Genomic DNA, 20,679 nt, shown 5'->3' with positions numbered 1-20,679 from the left:
CTTGAATTAATGGGAATTGCAACTGGAGCAGGGTCATTCTGCCGTTGAACCTCATAGTCCCCACACAATCTCTGTCACCCCCTCCACCCTGCCAGGGGCCACTGCCCACGTACACACCACTGCCAGCCCTTCACATGCTCTGAGCCTCCTTTGCTTGTCACTTGCCCTGCCCTAAACTATGCTCTGACCTGAGAAACACCTGAGAAAATCGCGCTGCTTGGTCTTTGGAGCAGCACATGGCCCTGACTTTACCAGCCTCAAAGCTCCCAATGCTGCTTTTACTCGTAGGAAGAGGAAGTGGTGAATAATACAGATTTGATTAGGTAGGCTGAGTTTTCAGGTATCCCTACTGTATTAAAAGAAATATTACATGGTTTCCACCTGTAAGACAAAAGGAAAATTCAGCTTACCTCCTGGGCTAGCCTGATAGATACATGACTGGGGTGCATCATGCCTGGGATTTCAGGGAATTTCAATGAAATTTGCAGAGCCACCAGTTAGAGGAAACTTCTGTCTCCAGAAAACCTAAAGCAATTTATTCTGAAATCTGAAATGGGAAAAATATGGAACGTTGTGACACATTTTATAGATATTACCAATATAAAACAGGCTTTTAAGCATGATGGCTAATTATGTTTGTGGTGAAAGCCTGAAATATGACACCATGTGGAGTATTTCCTCATTGTGCTAGGTACCAAGGGGTAGAGACTAGTATCTTAGCCATAATTTTTCCATTTTTAAATTGAATTTCACTTTCACATGAACAAAAGAGTATTGTATTTTGTTTTGCCATCTTTTGGGACAAAGAAACAGCGCTGTTTTGGGGATATGCTCAAATGTACTCCTAAGAATTCTCTAGAAAATAAAAACTCTAGAGTCTTTTATCTTCACACTGTGCACTTTTTTCTCAGTAACAACACTGCACAGCATCTCACATGGCAGATAATAGCAATATGAACATTAAAGACATTTTCAGGGGAAAAAACCCCATATATATATACACCTGCCAGTCTTCAAAGCTCTCCCAGAGCTGATATGCTGGTGGCTGCTTCCAAAATCAGTGCATTCCCGATGATGCTCTGTGTGAGGATGGAAACGAAAATCTCTCATTACTGATTTATTATCATTCTGAATCCATAACATTTCCTGACATACTGTGCTCGGTAACTCTAATCTGTAGGTGATGTTTGGTTCAGCTGAAGGAGTGTTGTGTAAGAAGTACATGTTCCTTTCTCAAAATGAATGCTGGGTCTTGATGAAGGAATAAAATTATCCTTAGAGCAAAGCTTCCGGGCATTTAAGGAAATAGTAGACTAAAAAAATACAGACTAATGAATACTAGGAGTCTTGATTTTGCTCAAAGTGAGCTCAGGATTTACTGATTTTTTATTTTTTTTTAATCAAAAAAGCAAAATCCCCATGTAAACACATCTTGTGGATATTTTCTTTTACTGTCATTTGAGTGCTAGATCATTCTTTACCTCTTGTTCTATGCATTTATTAAATTAATTGCTTTGGGTTTTACTGATAAAGGAAAGATCACGTATACATGTGAAATGTTACTGCTAATTATGTAAATACTCACCTATGCTGCAGGCGCTACATTAGTAATTAATTTTCCATTTATCTCCTCATTCACCTACAAGGTACTAGGGAACACATCCTTTCTCCCTTGTGGTAATTAAACTCCCACACATCCATAGACAGACGACCTAATTAAATGAAGCAGAAGACTTCACAGATCCTTTGAGAGCTGTATCTCACCTGCTTCACCTTTCAACGGTGACGAGTTAGCTTAGGGACACTGATGCACTCCAGAAAACGTGTTTCTGCTTCCCAGGAGCTGCATGGACAGTACACTTTAGGTACTGTGCTTCAAGTGAAAGCTGAGGAGAGCTCTGTCCATAGGTCGTTGTCTGCTGTCACAGCCTTAGCTTCTGACAGGACTCATCATCAGGTGCTAGCTTCAGCTCTTTTATGTAGAAATTTGCTAAATCAGGCCAAGCTTGAGATCTGCCCTGTATGGACTGAGAAGGTCATAATTACACTGCTAAAATTTAGGAAATTATTGGGAAATTAAGCCAAGGAGCTTTCTCACAGAAAGTGAACCAAGCAGGCAGCAAAGCCTAGAGTACAGCAAGAGGCAGAGATGGTCAAGCCTCAGAGCTGCAGTGGAGCCTGCTCTCCTCCCACCCAGCTGGCACAGAGCAGTCGTGTGCACCCAGATAAGCTCCTGAACGTGGGACAAGCTCATGTGCAATCACACGCAGAGAACATAAGTGCCACCTGCTACAAGATTTTAGAAACTGCACAGAGAAGACCCAACCCTAATGCTGGAGAGGTGGTTTGCAAGTCCTCCAAGGGTGAGAGCATGCAATAACTCAGGACTACTATTCCGTAAGAGCTGGAGAGCATTATGTCTCTCTGGCAAATGTGTGGTTTAGCTGATGTGCACTGTCTGTTCAACAGCCCTTTCTAACTAGAATCAGATCTAGAATTTTCCTGTGGAAGTCTTCCAAGCAGTTTTGCTCAGGATTTTTGTTAAATATAATTGTGATGCTTTCCATTTTTAGTAAATAGAATTACTGTGCTTCAGCATATGCATATCTTTAGGGCAGACTATGTCCTGCTAGGACAAAGGAGTCCTTTTTTCAGAAAGGTGCATAAATGCAATCTATTGAATACTGTTTCTGCCAAATATTTTAGCATCACAGCATGAGCAATAGCAATCCAGGTCACGTTCCTCTCACAGCACAACTGCTCTGCTCTGCAATGTATTTTATAAAACAGCATTAAATTTGTGTGTTCTATATATGTGTCATTCACAGATACTTCTGATAATGATTTTATTATTCCAAAAACTGGCCTAAGTTATGACTGCTTCATTTTTCAGATTCCTGAGTCAGATCCAGACAGACTTCCCCCACTGGATCCACCAGAGGCTGGCCAGATTTTCCCAGTCCCAGCTAACATACGACCTGTTTTAAGCAAGTACAGAGTGGAGGTGAGTTACTTTGAACATTTCCATTTGCTAACCTCAGCTCCTTTTGTTCTCTTATTGAAATGTAACAGTAAGGGATGATGATTTTAAAATCCTGATCAATAGGAATCACATGAAAATATCATATAGATCCCAAAACGAATGTGGAAAGCTCAGACCAAATTGTTTCTCTGAGGCTGGGAATGCAAGGCAGCACTTTAACTGAGGTCAGCAAGGGCTGTGTCTTAGTCCTGACCTGCTGGGAAGGGACTGCTCCTTCCAGAGCAGTGGCAGAGGATAGATGATGGACCCCACTCTGTGCAACACAAGGGAGTGTCTATAGGAGACAGAGAGCTTCCTCTTGCAACTAACATCACTGGAGCTGTCCGCTCCAGTGGCATCAGTCACCTCACAGGCTTTTTCTGAGTCCCAACCTTAAGCCAAACAATGCCTCTGCCTGCCTACAAATGTCCACACCTTCCCTGCCCTTCTCTCTTGCACCATTTGTGTCCAAAGTACCCTTATATGTCAGAGAGTAGGGTAATGTGGCAGCTTTTTGTATCAATGCAATGCCTAAATCCTGCCCAGCCTCACCACTCACTGTCACTCATCCTACAGCCTTAACATCACCTGCTTATTTGCCCATTTTTCCATGCCAAGTCAGATCCTGCTTGTGTTACCTGATGGTCTTTCCCCAGAAATCCTTTTTTGGAAACCCAAAGCAATTCCAGCTTTGCTTTCAAAGATCCAACAATGGCCACGTAGCCATTGTCACTACACAAGTGTGCCCCAGTTTTAACTGGGAACCTCTGGCAACAGAGCAGGATCTCATCAATCCTCATGCTTCTCCAGTGCTCCTTACCAGTCTTCATTTCAGTTCATGAGACTCACAGTTTCATTCACCAACCACAATGTAACCATCTCTAACTGCCCCAGCCCTCTGCTTTAGGGCTTCCCAACATGTGCTGTATAAAGTCCCATTTTACCTGCAGACCCCTGTTCTACAGAGCCAGCCTCCTTGTCCTCCAGACCAGGAGCACAGTCCTTTAAAGGAAAGCTACTTGGAGACCTCCTGCCATCCAGTGCAGACCTGAGGGCTAGCTTGGCTGACAAACCTCTGTTAATCACCTCTGCTCCTGTGGGATTTGTTTGCTCCTTCAACAGCTCCAACACTTTAAACAAATCAAGCCCCTGCTGTTCAGATGAATAGTCCCCTTGCTGTGCTGAAAAAACACCTTTTGCAAATGTATTATTAGGGCTTGCTGTTGGCAATAACTCCTTGATAACAGTTGGATGTTATTAATTGTTTTAACTTCCATCATGAATTTTGGTGGTTATTGAGTATTAGATTTATGTCGGTTTTCTTTTTTTCCTGGTAATTGTGCATTCCCAATGGGATATGTGGTTATAGGATCCCAGCAGTGGCTTCCCCAGACTGAGGGGTTTCTGCAGGCTAACAGTGTTTCTCTCTGCAAAACACAGGTCCTGTTCTGGGGTCTTCGAGAGCTGAAGAAAGTCCAGTTCCTCTCTGTAGATCGCCCCCAGGTTCTCATCGAATGTGCAGGGAAAGGAGTCAAATCCTCTGTCATACAGAGCTACAAGAAAAATCCCAATTTCACTGGCCTTGCAGACTGGTTTGAAGTGGTGCGTACACCATGCTGCCCCTTGCCTGTCTTGCTCTGGTTAGGCAAGGTGTTAACTATCATTGTCCTTCCTTTCATGTCAAATAATTTCCTCTGTGTCTTGATCAAATACTAAAGGATGTCAGTTCTCATGCAAAAGCTACTGATTTGAAGATGCTTTAAAAGATTTCTGCTAAAACTCTATGACAAAAGAAGATATTGTTCCTCATATTATGTCCCAAGTAGGCAAGGAAATATGTAGCAATCAGATTTTTACTTACCAACCTATTTTCCAGCTGATAGGTTGGAACCTGTTGACAGTTCAGTTTCCTTTATTTTCTTTCCATTCTTTTAATATTCCTCCCTGTGTTAATGGGCTGTTAAGGGCACTGATCATTTCTGGCTTATGAGCTCTGGACCTTTGCACATTGTCACCCTCGCCTTTTTGAACTGGAAAGTTGTGTATTGCCTATTGGTTGGGTTATAAGAGCTGGTACTTTCAGTGAACAAAGGTCAGCAACAGAAAAAATTAGTCTGCTCAATTTGCTCTTGTTGCTAGGATCTAGAGAGAGGTTTATTTATAAGAGAAAAGAATATCAAAACAATAGCCTTGATACCAAAGTACAGTTTCTACAGTATTTTTAGCATCCATTGTACGTCACAAGTCCAAAGAGCTTGTGGTAGTTCATCCTATAAGGCATGTAACCACTCAGTGTCCACATCTCCTGGTTGGGAAAACTCAGGCACATAGGATTAAGAGCCTTTGCCACAGTAGCAGTGCCATTGAGACTCCCAACTTCCAACAAAGCATTCATTCCTTCTGGATGTTCCTGATTCTCCCAGTTTATTCTAGCAAGAGATGCTTGTATATGACAGCATGGGACCCAACTCAGCAGCACAGTCTGTACAGTCCACTCTGTATTCCTAAGAACAAGGCTTTCTCCAGATTTTGTAGAAAACCACAGATGAAATTATATTGCCTGTGCTGAATGCATTTTGCCTTTTGAGTATGTTAGTAGCTGAAGGGGAGAAGGGAGTCAAGAGTAAAAGCCTCATTTCTGCACACAAGAAATATTCTACACGTGTTCTATATTCTGTAGCAATCCTCATGCTGCTGTCTGTCCCCCTGCACTAGGAGCTGCCTGAAAATGAACTCTTGCATCCACCACTAAGCATCTGTGTTGTTGACTGGAGAGCGTTTGGGAGGAGTACTCTTGTTGGAACACATACCATCAATTGCCTTAAACAATTCCTGTGTAAAACCCCTTTGGATCTTCAGGCTGCACCTAACAGATTAGACATTGCAGAAGTTGAGGAAGGTAAGTGTTCCATTCTGATCCCAAATAAAAAGGTAAAGGACCTACTTAGCATCTTAACACTCACAAGCATGCTTTATTGTGCTGAGTGTAGGGTCAAACCTTTACCCACATAGTTATTTGATGATCATCAAATGTTATGATAGCATTGCTGGCAAAAATTTTACCTAACTTGTAAAGGTTTGATTTCAGCTTCACCTGAGTCATCGCAGCCTGCTGAGTTATTCCACGAAGAACCGTTTTTAGCTGATCACATCTACGTAGATGTGGAGCAGGGTAAATCTACAGTCATAGAGCCAGACCCATCTCTGAGAGCGCTTCCTGCCACTAAACCAGAGCACTCTGCCTCCGAGACAGAGAAAGAGAGGAAAAAGAAGGTGGGTATAGCTGAAGCTGCCACCTAACTTTCTCTTGCAATCTCGCAGACTTTAGCTCTTCCTTATAAAAAGGTAACCTCTTACGGACCTCAGATTTAGAAATTCTGCGTATTGATGTTCATGCCCACACTACTTTGCTGGCCCTCAAGAGAACTAATTATCAGTGCAGCTTTGATCCCACATAATTTAATTACTTCCATTAATAGACCCTTAAAATGCTTGCAGACTTAAGTGGAGAAACCAATTTGTATCTGAATATTTGCATCCCTTAAAACACCATTATTTATTTATCTATGTAGGTTTGCCTGTTGTATGGATTGCTCCTGTGGCAACATCTCCAATGGTCAAACTTTTGGCATTGTCAGTAAGAAATATAGAGATAGCTTTAATAATATGATGATCATGATGAAGTGTCTTGGAATAAAAGACAGAAACAGTAATTCATATTGCATTTTATTTCGCCCTTGGAGGTTGAAATTTTCTATATATACATCTGTTCATGCTTAATGTAATGAATCAGGTGATTAGTTTTGATCAGTTCTAGAGTTCAACAGTGTTTTCTCCATCCTTTGGTAGGGTATGACAAAATCTATCCGACGGTCAACAAAGAGGAGAAAAAGAACAATTGCAGATGAATCAGCTGAAAATGTTATTGACTGGTGGTCAAAATACTATGCTTCTGTGCTCAAAATGCAAAAGGTAAATCACCCAGTACGTTGGAAACTCTCATGGATGAGCAATGTTGTAAATATAGATTTAGTGCTGAATGATTCCATTTCGGTATGACATTCATAATGAGGAGTTTGTCCATCATCTTTTTCTTTTGAAAGGCAAAAGGGATTTTTCCCAGTGAAGGAAAACCCGAGGACAGTGAGTAAATTATTTGCATTTTTCTATTATTTTGTACCACTAATATTTTACTTCTCTACTATTTTACTGACAACAATTAACATCTGGTGACAGGTTACTGCTGGTATAGTGGGCTCTTTCCTCTACAGCTGATCAGATAGTGGGTAGGCAAAAGCTTCACAGCCAGCATTGGGTTAACATGGGTTTCCTGTGATTCAAAGCTCATGCACAAAGATTTGCAAAGTCAAAGTCCTAAATGATACAAGGTGGAGATTATCCTAATCTTAGGCTGCATTTGTAACAGGTTCAGAAAAAGAAGTTCCTCTCAATTCAGGATCAGTGATGCATCAACAGCTTCTGCTAGCAGACTCATGGTGATGTGTGTTACTTCCATAACAGAAAAGCTTTATCTAGCTCAGGTTCTAGAAAAGTTTTTCACACGATAACCTGAAAGAATTGGCCAGAAATAGGCTCTGTGTATGTATGTGTGTATGTCTCCATACATGTATACTCTGTGGCTTAGCAAGTCCTCCCACAATCAGACAGAACTCTGGAAAATTTTATTTTTGGGCAAAAATAAAGGCTGGGAAAAAACCCAAATATTTACTATTTACACAGAGCTGCTATTCACTAAACTAAGCACCTTCACATGCCAGAGCTGACTGCACTCTACCAGTGACTGAGGTGAATTCTGGTTTAAAGGAGGAGTTGAGGTTGCTCTGGATGGAAGGCATGACCTAAATGTCACATGGTATCATTTTGGAAATAGAGGCTAAAAGTACTTCAGTGATCATCAGCGATGCTGAGAGATGAGTTGGAGATCAGTTTCTGAGTGAAGCTCACTTGTCCACATGGAGGAAATATTTAGATAGAAAATGTTCTACAAAGGTGTGATGTTCACTTATGATTAGAAATTTACTTGACATTGTGACATCCACCCACAGGCTATTCAGGCAGTTGTGGCATATTGGTTTGGACTGATGACTTCAGATCTTGTAAATTCTCTTCTGATAGTTTTTTTTACATATTTTCACTGTCATGATAAGAATTATACATATGGGACAGCACTGATATAATGTATATATCTCTAAGTATTTAGTGCTGTCAAACACACATGAATGACTCAAAACATTAAAGTGAACTCAAAATACAGATTTCAGCCAAAGAACTAAACCATCTCAGTGCCATTTTTGAGAGCTCATTCTCTCTTTGTTGGGAAGTTCCCTCTCAGTGTTGAGAATCTGTCTTTGAGCTGGCCAGATACCTCCCCCTATTTCTCATACTTCTAGGCTTTCACAAGGTGAGATACACCCTATTTTGTGATATCATTAAGCAGAGAAGAACTTGGGTCACCCTGGTATCTGAAGTTGCAGTCAGCCTAAATACTGGTTTTCAGTTCTAAATAAGCCTTAAATTTTACATGGAAGCTGTTAAGATCTGTTAGTTTGCATTGAGGAGGAGTCAGAAAGACTGAGGTGTTCTGGGAAACGTAAGGAAGGGTGTTCTGGGAAAGAAAAAGGGTGTTCTGGGAAACGTAGAGAAGGAGTGATACAGGACACCATCACGTTTGCTCCAGCAAGTTCATCTGGTAGCCACAGAGAGGATAAAATGCCACCTCTTGCCTGGGAGGAGCAGTGGTGAAAGAGAGGACCCTATGCCTGACAGTAGATGAATTAATGGAAAAGGAGCAAGGGGGGCTCTTTAAAATGTATTTTACATCCTTATCTGAAGCATTTGATATGCTTTGCTAATTAAAACCTACATGATGTCATTAAATCTCTGTAGATAAGCAGACTTCTGACCACATAGCACTGATCATAGAGGATGAGCCAGACAAAAAGAAGGATAAGACATTGAAAAGGAGACAAAAGGAAACTCCAAACCTAGCAACACTGCAGGTAAGAGAGAAGTAAGGCTAAGAGGTAAGGCTGTTGTTATTCACTGTCTCCCCCAAATTTGACATCAGCAGCTGAGTTTGGCAAACCCTCCTAAAGTTTATTTCAGGCACTTTACAATGACTAAAACACACTAAATGATAGTGAAGTGATAATGCACTTCAGCACATAGGACCCAGAGGAAATCATACATCTCATAGGGTGGATGTGGCCTACTTGGTCTTAGACATTCAATTTATTGCTATAGACAAACCCAGAGAGACTTCAGTGAAAAATCAGTGTTGTTGTTTGCATGTAAAATACTGAAGTTGGAAATCTCAAATTTCATGTTGGAAGTATTACAGGCTATTAAGAATGACTTAAAAAGGAGTATGGAAAACATTGCTGCAATCGCTACTACGTCCTCCCTGATGGGAGATAATATTTAGCTCACAATAAATTTAGTTGGGTAGTGATAGAAGGAATTCAAAGAAAACTATATGGGTCATGCAAAATGACTGGAGAGATGAGAGATTTGAAAAGATTAGGACTCTCTGGATTAGATTGTAGCTGAATAAAGGGGAATTTGAAACTGCAATTTCCATTTTTTAAGAGATGGCAGTAGTATAGGCCTTTCTATTTCACAGTGAATAACACTTGATAAATTACAGGGGGAGAGTATTGAAAGAAATCATGTTCTTTGAAAAATGATTTGGTCTTTTAAGCTATCCCAAAGCTCTGTCCCCACAGCACTTTGTTATTGTCTGCTTTGCTCTCAAGTTTTGACACGTTAATGTACCAGAATGGGTCAGTACATCAAAGGCACAATGCAGAGAGGAAACAGAAGCAAAAAGCAGCACATCCACACTGTTTTTCACACCAGGGCTCACAAACATTCATTTTGGCCCCTCTAAAATCACTTCTCCCTGTGGCATTAACATGTCATTTCAATAGTTGTGAAAGACTTTGGTTGAGGACAAAACCGGTCCTGTTTTAAGTGGGGAATTAACTTTTTTCCTCAAGGACTTCTGCAAAACATCGTTTTTATTAAAATCTGCATTTTGAGTCAAAGTGGATTTCTACTCATTCTGTCATAAAAAAGTGGCTATAAATATATTAGCTGCACCAAAAAGTAAGCATTCTTATGTTTTCAAAGATTTATGAAGGAGACTTGGAGAGTGAATTTAATAACTTTGAGGACTGGGTGAAAACTTTCCAACTTTTAAGAGGAAAATCTAATGATGAAGTTCATGCTGATGCTGAAGACAGAATAATAGGAAAATTTAAGGTAAGCTTTAATATTGATTAAATGGATAATAATTTAGAGACTTTAGGTTTTCATACATATTTCAGGAATACCAGGAATGAAAGAAATAGACACTGACAGTCTGTTGTAAATAGAATTATGTCTTTTATTAGACCTAGAGTCATGTGTTTTCCTTTTCCATTGTCTGATAGAAAAAAGCAGCCTCCAGTGTCAGGTGTTCACTGCTGGTTTGAAATAAGGAATTACAAGGAGTTGGAAATCACAGAAGGGGAAGAAGAAATATATTATGCAGTCCAGCTTTAACTAACGCAGCTTTATTACTGTACTATCAGTTACAGCACCTTATATGCAACTTTGTGTAATTTAAATGGAGGCCCTCACAGCTACAGCCTGAGTCAGGGCACCACCAGGCAATCTGAAATGTTCAAAGCATGAGTAATGCTAATCGGGTTTCAAGCACTTTGTAGTTTAGAGGAACTGATTAAACTCATTGATTTCTCAATTATTTTGCAATGCAAATTTCTGTCCCAATGACTAGTTAGATGCTTTCAGGCAATATGAGGCAGCATGAGTCAATATTGATTTATATGAGTTATATGGCAGCTGCAAAAATACAGTTAGATTCCTGTCACACTGTTCTGAAACTTACCCGATGGAATTATTAATTTGCAAATATAGAGTTAAGGTCAAAATATTATTTTTAGAATATCAATGACAGGAAAACTGGATTTAGAATGCCTGCAGGTGTTAATTTTAAATAATCAAATAGAGACCTAAGAGCATGCAGGTACTTCCACATCTAAATGTAGTGATTGTACCATGTTATAGAGAAAAGACATTTTAAAAGATGATGTTTAGTGCACTGAAGTCTTGATTCCTTGTGAGTTATACCACAAAATATGTTGTGTATATGTATGTATTGAAGCATAGGCTGCATGAATGATATTTTGTTTAGGTTCAAAGAGTTGGTTTTGTATTGCACCTGACCTATTTTTGAGGAAGATAAAAGTCAGTGTATTACCAGGGCTCCTTCTGCATATACCCGAGTCCTGAGGACGGCAGCTTGATGGACAGAGGGCAGCCCCGCATCCTGCAAGGGATACCACCAAACCACTCTGTCAAAGTACTCATCAGGGTTTATATTGTGGCAGTAAGTAGACAGATGCTCTTTGAACCTTGAAATAACTTGGATATTTCTTTTCAGCTCGGTTTACTTTCAGTGTCTTTGCAGTGAAGCTTCTGAAAATCCCCATCCATATGGTATTATTTTTTCTGGTCATATTTCAGACAATGGGTGTTCAGGGCAGAAAATTTTCTATATTCCTAATGAGAATTCTGGAGATTTCTGCAAGACTGGAGAATCACTTTAGTTGTTCAAACTGAAAGGGCTGGATGCACAACTAACGTAGTATGGACAACCTGTTCCAGCCACGTTGTGCAAATGCAACCAGTTTTAATCAGTAGAGTTGTTTCAAAAAGACACATTTATATAAAACCTCAGTAAGGAGAAAATTAGAGCATATTTTTGGGGGGCTGTGAATTGCACATTATCAAAGTGGTAGATGTGAACAAGTTTTGGGATCAATAAAGATAGAAATACAGAAGACAAGAAGATGAGAGAGCACAGTGTGAGAAGCAAAAAGGGTAGAAGGAACTGGTATTTCGGAGAAACAAGAGAGTTGCAGGTAATCTAAGACAGAAAGATGGCATGCAAAGAGACAGTGGCAACAAAACAGAAGACAAGAAAAGAAAGATTGTTTTATTTCATGAATATAAAGATTTAAAGGTCTTTTCCAACCTTAACAATTCTGTGATTCTATGAAGAATTGTTTTGCACTGTTTAAGGACTTGGAACACTATTTTTGGAAAACCTTTCCTGAATCCTACATGCATCTGTGCAGCCAGCTTCTGCCTCAGCATTGTCTCTCCTGCTCATCTTTTTCCATCTTAGTAGTGGGACAGCACTTACCTGCTCCACCTTTGCAAACTGTCTTCTCCTCCAGATCATCTTTTCCTAGTAGCCTGCAAAGCTAAAGGCCAAATTTTGCATTACGTCAGGCAAGAAAAGCCCCTGAGCTTCCAGAACATCCAGGACCAGGCAGGAGACCTAAATTTCCTGTGACCATGCTGCATTTAAGCAAACTTGTTGAGAAAACAGCTTTTCTTCCTAACAGGCATTTAACCTCAGCCCAGCTGATCCAGATGGCAAGTCAGATCCCTATATTGTGCTGAAACTGGGCAACACAGAAATTAAAGACAGGGAAAACTACATCCCCAAGCAGCTAAACCCTGTATTTGGAAGGTCAGTGATGGCTTATTTTCTTATTTGGTGTGATTTGTGCTTTATCACTTGCTACAACTGTTGCTATTGCAATTACAAAGTGTTTGTTATATGCTGATTTCTGCCTGTTTGGATGTTTTGTAATTATGCTGGTTAAAATGTTGAGAATTGGTGTCACCTTGTATGACTATAAAATATTTCATTTTCATACCTGTCAAAACACATAAAGTAATGCAATCTGTGAGAGGTTTCACAAAATGATGCATGAGAGGAAACGAAGCAACAATGACTTTCTGTGCAAATTAATACAATCATTAAGTTTAAAGTGAAATAAATATCAGAACACTTAAGAGTGATTTCACAATCTTTGTTGCTATTTCAGGTTGAATAGAGTGCCAAATAAATCTTGTAATTTTAGAGCTAGGACAAAAATAAACAGCTTTTTGAACTTGTATGGCCTTCTGAATGGGGGAACCAGGGGCAAGTTGCCATAAACATCCACTTTGTATTATCAATGCTTTATACTTATTTATATTTTTAATGCTAATAGCTGTGATTTTTTTTTCTTGTAAGTTTCACTGTTTTAAGAAGGTTGAAAATGTTTTGAATTGAGGTGCAGTTATTCTGTAAGAACATTAAACCAGAGAAACCACTTTGGACTGAAAGCCTGCTAGGACAGGATCCTGTCTGCAAAAACAGAGACCTAAAGACAAAAGTGTAAGGACAAGAGACAAGAAAAGAGTGGTCCCTCCACAGCATGCCATCTCAGTTTCTGTGCCTTAAGCTCTTCCTTAGCAGAGCTTGCAACTGATCCATCATTATGACAAACCACAGCCATTATAGACGCATGTAGATGGAATGGGAAATCACCACTGTGTTTGTTTTAGGCAAGGAATGGGCTGTTGATTTGGACTGTTGTCCTTGCTGCTGCTGCCAGTGGCAGTACTGGAGTGACTGGACCAGCAACTCCTTCACAGCAGTACTGTCAGTCATAGTAAACACTTCTCATTATCCTAGAAACCCTGGTCAGCAGGACACCACCAACCTCTAGCAATTCCAGACCATCCCCAAAGCTATCTCTCCTCCTAAAAGTACTCTGCACAAAATTGACTTTTACTACCTTGAGAAAAAGAACAAAACTTGTCCTTCAGGACAGGTTTCACCTGTGCTTTGGAGAAATCTGGAGCCAGTGTTGTGCTGATGAGGATGTCCTGTCTTCCACTAATTTGTCAAATCATTTTTAAAATCCCTTTTATATTTTCATATTCCCTAAACATCTCAACAACAATGATTTCTGTCCCTTAAAAATGCACTGAGTGAAAAAGGAGTTCTGATCTTTGCTTTTTTGAGACTTGTTTAAAACTTTTGTCTAATCATTTTGTTGGGTGCCCCCAGATTCCTATTTTCAATATTTAACCTGCAGCTTTTGGAAGACAATAGAAAAGACTCAGATGAACCTTTTGGGGGTTCTGAAAAGCATGTGAGAACCCTTACATACAGCTTCATAAGCCTTGTAATTTCCAGATTTCCATCTGTATTGGATTCAGGATGAATCATTGCAGTTGACCAGATCCATTCCATTTCTGTCTACTGTCAGAGCGATCTTAGAACTGCACAGGGGATGGTAGAGAAGGAGGAGGAAGAAAACAGTTTTGCACTGTGTGTTTCCAGCATGTTCGGATATTTAATTGAAACAAAAAGTACTACCACAAAACCCACTGCTAATTAGAAGTGACACGATTCACACATTGTTTGCACAGCATTCATTAGCTTAGTCTTTTAGGCTTCAAAACTGACTTGACTGCATGTAGGTGTCAATTTTTCCTGTAGATCATTTGAAATCCAAGCTACCTTCCCCAAGGATTCCTTGCTCAGAGTCTTGATCTATGACCATGACTTCGTGGGGACTGATGATCTCATTGGAGAGACTAAAATTGATTTGGAAAATCGTTTCTACAGCAGGCATCGAGCTACCTGTGGGTTACAGAGTCAATATGAAATGTAAGTAATTCTTCAGACAGCAACAGAGCACACAGTGAGGACTTGACTTGAAAGAAAAATTCAAGATGTAGCTAAATATTATGCTTTCTCCAGCACAAAAGTGTCACAGGAGGTATTTTAATTAAAATTCACCACAGAGCTTAGTGACGGCTCTGGGTAGCTTCCAGCCTCAATGGGAAATGGATATTTTAAAATTAGCAGCACTGTTTGTTCAAGGAGTATTTTAGGTAGTAAACAGCTGATGTATAACACACCTGCTTGATAAACTGCCTTGGACAGGCATAAAGGGCAAATAGGAAAAAAAATCTCCCAGAGAATTTATGCCAGGGCTCTACTCTGCTCTCTGTTATTCAGCTGCAACTGGAGTGATTGCAGCAAGGCTGGTGGGACTCGTGTGGCACTGGGCAAAGAGGGAGCAAAGTGGGACTGCTGACATGGCCTCTTTAACAGGAGAGAGTCATAGGGTGATGATGCTGAGCTCCTGGTCCCTGCCATGCAGCTGCACACTCAAGGATGTTGTGCACAAAATTAATTAGTGTGGAGAAAGTCAATCCAAAATAACTCCACTGCCCTGGGGTGGGGCACTAAACTGGCAGATGTGGGTTTGGTGTTCCCCTATGATTGTTTCTCATTTTATCTACAAACAAAGGGTGGAAAATGGAAAAAAGCAATCCAGGAGCACAGACTGAACCACAAAGCTTCCCTTGCCAGCTCATCTCCAGTGTGAGATATTTCTTCATGTGCTCGTTCCATGTCCCAGATAATCTCAGCTTCTCCTCTGCCTCTGGGAGCTGTAGAACACTTCTTGAATGGAGTTAGCACATGTAGACTTGAATTCTTTAGGTAGAACATGGATCGAGTTCTGGTTCTTTTCCTCTTGGGAAGTATGCCAATGCCTGGGTTACTTTATCTAAGCTGTGAGTAAGGCTGCCTCAGCTTCCCCTGTGTTTTCAGAGGAGTGGTTGGTACCCAGGACCTGAGCAGACAGAGAGGGTTTCTCAAGAGGTGGTGCTGAACAATTCAAAGGAGAAGTTTGATTGAGCAGATGTCAGGGCCACTGACCACAAAGCAAATTCTGCATGGAAATTCCTGATTTGTCAGTGCACTTTGCTGAAAGAAAACTTCACCCATCTTTCTTCTCTCTCTGTTCCCTCCTTGCAGAGAAGGGTACAATGCATGGCGAGATGCAACCAAGCCAAGTGAGATCCTCACTAAGCTGTGCAAGGACTACAAAATCAATGGACCCTTCATGAGGCCAGGGGAGATACAAGTAGGAACAAAAGTCTTTAAGGGACAGACAGTCTTCACAGAAGATGAGAACGGTAATGAAGTAGTTTGGCATTCTTCAGTTGCATTGTAGCAGTACTAAGTGCCTACCCAATCTGTAGCAGGGGCCCTGTTGTGCTATGCATTCTAAAGTCAGATAGTGGTGTCTGTGTCTGCTTTGAAACACTCATAACTGTGGCAGTTAAGGTTGTGTTTATATTAGCTTTTGCTGTACCTTAATTGCAAAGAATCTCTAGAGTTGTCACTGATGACCTGACATCCTGATGGTGGCTGCAGGGAGATACTTTGGACTAGCTCCTACCTGATCCCAAGGATGGTATGCCCAGGATTAGTTGAAGTACAGGGGACCCTCTTGGAACATGTCTTCTGACTTAGTGTTGATCTGAAAGGAGTCCAGCTTGCACACTCTGAGAACCTTCCACACAACATATCAAAGCATGGGAAGTCAGGGAGAGCCTTTCAAAAAATGCAATCCCTGTCTAAACTGAAACACTAGAGTAGACAGACCCAAGAATTGCAAAGAAGAGGGAAGAGAAATACAGATTTGAATGGAGTTACCCAAGGTTAGACAAGTCTCTGACCACAGCTGGACTCCAGGCCACTTTACCTGCCAGTCCTACCTTAGCTACTTGTCTTTCCTCTTTGTTGGTTTTTCTCCTCTTGGTTATTACCACTCTGACTGCTCTTCTGAAGTACTAACACAGAACTCTGTAAATCCAGGTATCTGTGGGGTCCATGAATCCAGATGGCAGGACAATTTACTTTCAGAACTCCCAGATTAAAAAGAGGTCAAAACTACCAGGACCTTGAGTGTCCATATCACATCAGGGTGGAGTGGGACAGAGTTATCAGAGAAGGGTGTCTCTGCTGATGGCAGGGGGTTGGACAAGGTGGTCTTTAAAGATTCCTTCCAACTGAAACTATTCTATAATTCAGTTTTATACTGAGATTAAGGAAAAGAGGTGTAAGAATGAAGCCTTTTAAGGGGAAAAAGAGGAGCTGGACTTGGTGAGATAGTAGTGGACACTGGCAGTGTAGGAAAACCTCCACTCCCTTATCTGACCACATTCCTCTTGACAGCCACAAAATACAGCTAAGGTAGCACTGTTGAAGGGAAAAAAGTTGATCCATTTTTGGTTTCTTGGCCTGAAAGAGATTTTTGACTCCAGTACTGCTGTTTGTTTTCCTCACTAGCAGATGACTGTGTGTGACTCCCAACAACAGGATCTCTCAATCAAGATTCTGGTTCACTGAAATGAGATTCAGACAAACCAATGTCAGACAAGATGATGGAAATGTGAAACAAGGAAATATAGAACCAGATGGCTAAGACCAAAGTACTTACGTACACAAGTTTTTCAACATGATATACAGAAATAGTTTATAGCATACAGTCTTTGCATAATTCCTATCCAGATTGCTGTTCTGACAAGTACATCTGGATCATTATTTCCTGACAGGTTTCTGTGATGGTCATCATTTGGATCTGTAAAACTAAGAAATACTATGGATTTGAGCTCTAGAGGAGTACTAAAAAAAGGAAGCAATACTATTTCCACTGTACAGGTGGAGAAAATTGTATTTATCCATCCAGCTTTAAATTGCAAGGGAAAGAAGAATTCAGATAAAATAGAATAGTTCAGTTGTTAGAGACATACCACAATCATCTTGTCCAACTGCCTGTCCACTGCTACCAAGTAGTCTAGGACTACCTGTAGCCCATGGGAAGAAACAGGCATCTTCAGAGGTAAAAACAGTCTTTACAAAGATGTCTTTGAGAGGATATGGGATATCATAGGACAATGTGTCATTGCTACTGAGGCTGCCTGGCTGATTAGCTCAGGCTGGAGACCTTGCTTTTAGCTGGTTAAAATTAGATGAAACACATTGCACGTCAAGCACATGTTGGTGCACATGAGGGAACCAAGATTCATAACCTCAGGATCATCTCACTCTTTGAGCCTCCAAATGAGCCTTTTGTCAACTACCAGCAATTTGGAGACAGCAACACCCATAGAAAAAGTGATAACAGTTTGCTGACACAAATAAATCTTAACCTTCTTCTCACTTAGGGACTTCTAATCTAGGAAATATCACTCTTCAAAAGTCTGGGCTTCTTTAGTGTGGAGCCCACACAAAAAGGGAGGAAAGAGAAACTCGAGAGCGCAAAAGGCTTTCTCTTCTTCCTAATATCCACCCTACTTTCAATATTAGCACTAGTCCTTCCTTGAGGTGCCATTCTCTGGGGTCTCCCTTCCAGTGGTCAAGCTGAGCAGGTCAGAAGGTGACATTTGCTTGCCCATGGACTTCAACTCTCTTCCCTTGAGGTGTGATTCAGTTCTCCAGGATGGTCTTTGCTGTAGCTGTCACAATCTAAAATAAGGTGTAGATAACTGTTTGTGCCTATTTACTATCAGCTTTGTGAAATCCAAGTTGCCTTGTCTTTCATGAGCTTTAAAAATTTGCAATTTCTTGTAAAAAGCATAATTTACAGGTTGCTTTCATCTTCTTGTTAAGAATTGCTACTGTAATAGTGAAATGATTTGCTATTTTACAGCTAAACTGCTGCTTAAGTGCTAAACTTTTAGTTACTCTGGTGAGTACCCTTATTTATGAGAACTAAATGCATTTCAAGGCCCTTCTTTATTTAGCTGGAATACATAAAGTCTTTCTGTTAACTCAAGCAAATTTTTAATTACTATTTTTAATAATTAATGGAACATATTACCAAGGGATTCAGTATTATAATTCAGCTCTCTTTGTTCTTTTTGTTTTCTTCTTTCCTGTAGAGGAGCCAGTTGAATCGTATGAACATCTCTCCTTAAAGGTTTTACGTGCTTGGGAGGAAATCCCTGGAGCTGGACACAAATTGGTCCCAGAGCACATTGAGACTCGGCCTCTCTACCATAAGGATAAGCCAGGCATGGAACAGGTAGAGCAGCTCAGAGGTGGTGGTGATGGTAGACCCAGGAACAGTTTTCGTTTCCTTCAGTTGTTGTGGTTTCTGTTTGTAGCCACAAACTTACAGAGTCAGCATCCAAGTGTTGCACCATACAGGAAACTTTGTACTGTATCAACCTGGAAATTGTCACCCATGTGTGTATTACCCAATACACAGTAATCACACAAGTGTAACTGCCTATTTGCATTATTTTAAATGTTTTAGTTTATTAAATTAACAAAACCTCTTCTTATATTTGAAATTTAGTTCTTTTTTAATTGTTTATCAAATACTATTTTTACATGGATTTTACCTTGAAGTTGACAATGTTTGAGCTCTATTCCAACTTCACCAAATTCCTGAGAAATTGAATGAGTATTTGTATGAAAAAAATATATTGTATAGAAAGTTTATAGATGAAATCATGGTTACATGAGAGTAAGATGGTTGATGCTCCAAGACAAAGTGATGGTTTTGGATGTCATAACTATTTTTAAAGCCTTTTAAAGATGTTTGTCTCTTTGATTTCAAGGGTCGTGTACAGATGTGGATTGACATGTTTCCTAATGATATGCCTCTGCCAGGACCCCCAGTGGACATTTCACCAAGAAAACCAAAAGGGTAATACTCTGTGCTTTCTCACAGCAATAACTCTTCAAAGACTGAGTATTTCTTAAGTGTCTGGAAATAAATAGAAAAAGAACTATTAAAAAAACCTCTCTGGTCCCAAGAAAAGTATTCTTGGGTTCACATGACTTCAAGTCCAACAAGATCACCTAGGTTGGTTTCCTCTGTTAAACAACTCAAAGAACTGTTGGTGATTTTTTCAGCAGGGGCTATCACACACCTCTTTTAGAAAGATCCTTTTTCATATAGAGATTACAGGTGGCTAGAGGCAAGAGTTTCTTAGTAATTCAGATGTTATCATCCACTTGCTGAGCTGAAAGAAGTAATTCTGGTTTCACTACCTCTTTCAGTGAGATAACTTACTTGACCCTGGTTGAGCTCTTTAATCTGATGCAATAGTATTACACCTATTGGATTTCCAGCACTTTGTTCAAAGATAGATCAAGAAACACATAAAGCAGCAACAAAGAGGCAAGATCTGTTTGGAAGGGCCTTCTTTCAAATTTCACATTTACTTATGCTGCTTTATGTGCAATAGTGTGCATAGTTCTTCAAGCTAATTGAATGTTTGTAAATAAAATACAAAAATGAGCAACAGAGTTCTCAATCCATCCTATATTTTAGCAAGGCCCTTCCTGAGAATTTTGTGTCTGAAGCAACATCAGGTACTATCCCTGTATTATTTATGTTTGAACAGGATACAATATAACAAAAATGTGTTTGTTTTCCTCTCCTTTTATAAAAGCCAAGATTTGGCAAAGAAACTAACAAACAAAAAAGAGTCCGTGTAACAATTACCTCCTTCAGACCATAACTTTCTATAAAACTCCTTAATAACAAGCATTTTCCAATCCAAAAAGATTTAAAGCTAATCATGCCCACAAAACCAAATTGTGGCTGCTGTTTTTGTAGCAGGGGAAAATACTGTCAAATATTAGTTATGAGAAAAAAAACTAAACATGCAAACACAAGTTACACATCTTGCTGAGAATTGCATATTTGCTGCACCAAAACGGGCTCCAGGCTCCATAAAACTTCAAACACTTTGTGAAAATATCTCTCTCTTTTTGACAGTCTTTGGCTGAACAAGGCCCTGATGGAGCATTGCAAATGCAAGTTTCTTTGGCTAGTGCAGAGACTTGGTTTTCCTGGTCAACACCTTAAAAGCTCCATGACTTGATAACTTCTGGTTACTTCTGGAGCACAGTATCTGGTAACTTCTGCAGCATATTTTTTCACACCCTGAGATTGAGGCTA

At 40.1% G+C, this 20,679-nt stretch overlaps 1 protein-coding gene across 1 annotated transcript in view; it reads left to right on the top strand.

Annotated features, from left to right (window-relative positions):
* The window catches only part of FER1L6 (fer-1 like family member 6), an 85,180-nt gene that overhangs the window by 53,913 nt on the left and 10,588 nt on the right, over positions 1–20,679 (top strand). Inside the window, exons 23-36 of the mRNA XM_064645475.1 lie at positions 2,894–3,004; positions 4,463–4,624; positions 5,738–5,921; positions 6,111–6,295; positions 6,872–6,994; positions 7,126–7,165; positions 8,930–9,042; positions 10,175–10,306; positions 11,310–11,435; positions 12,460–12,587; positions 14,397–14,567; positions 15,729–15,889; positions 18,644–18,786; positions 19,328–19,416. Coding sequence (XP_064501545.1) covers positions 2,894–3,004; positions 4,463–4,624; positions 5,738–5,921; positions 6,111–6,295; positions 6,872–6,994; positions 7,126–7,165; positions 8,930–9,042; positions 10,175–10,306; positions 11,310–11,435; positions 12,460–12,587; positions 14,397–14,567; positions 15,729–15,889; positions 18,644–18,786; positions 19,328–19,416 — 1,868 coding nt within the window. The remainder of the gene's footprint in view (positions 1–2,893; positions 3,005–4,462; positions 4,625–5,737; positions 5,922–6,110; positions 6,296–6,871; positions 6,995–7,125; positions 7,166–8,929; positions 9,043–10,174; positions 10,307–11,309; positions 11,436–12,459; positions 12,588–14,396; positions 14,568–15,728; positions 15,890–18,643; positions 18,787–19,327; positions 19,417–20,679) is intronic.

The sequence above is a fragment of the Pseudopipra pipra genome, chromosome 1 (assembly GCF_036250125.1).
Source record: "Pseudopipra pipra isolate bDixPip1 chromosome 1, bDixPip1.hap1, whole genome shotgun sequence".
In the NCBI taxonomy this organism is placed as follows: Eukaryota; Metazoa; Chordata; class Aves; order Passeriformes; family Pipridae; genus Pseudopipra; species Pseudopipra pipra.
The sequence above is the reverse complement of the archived record's forward strand: the minus strand, read 5'-3'. Positions and strand labels throughout refer to the sequence as shown.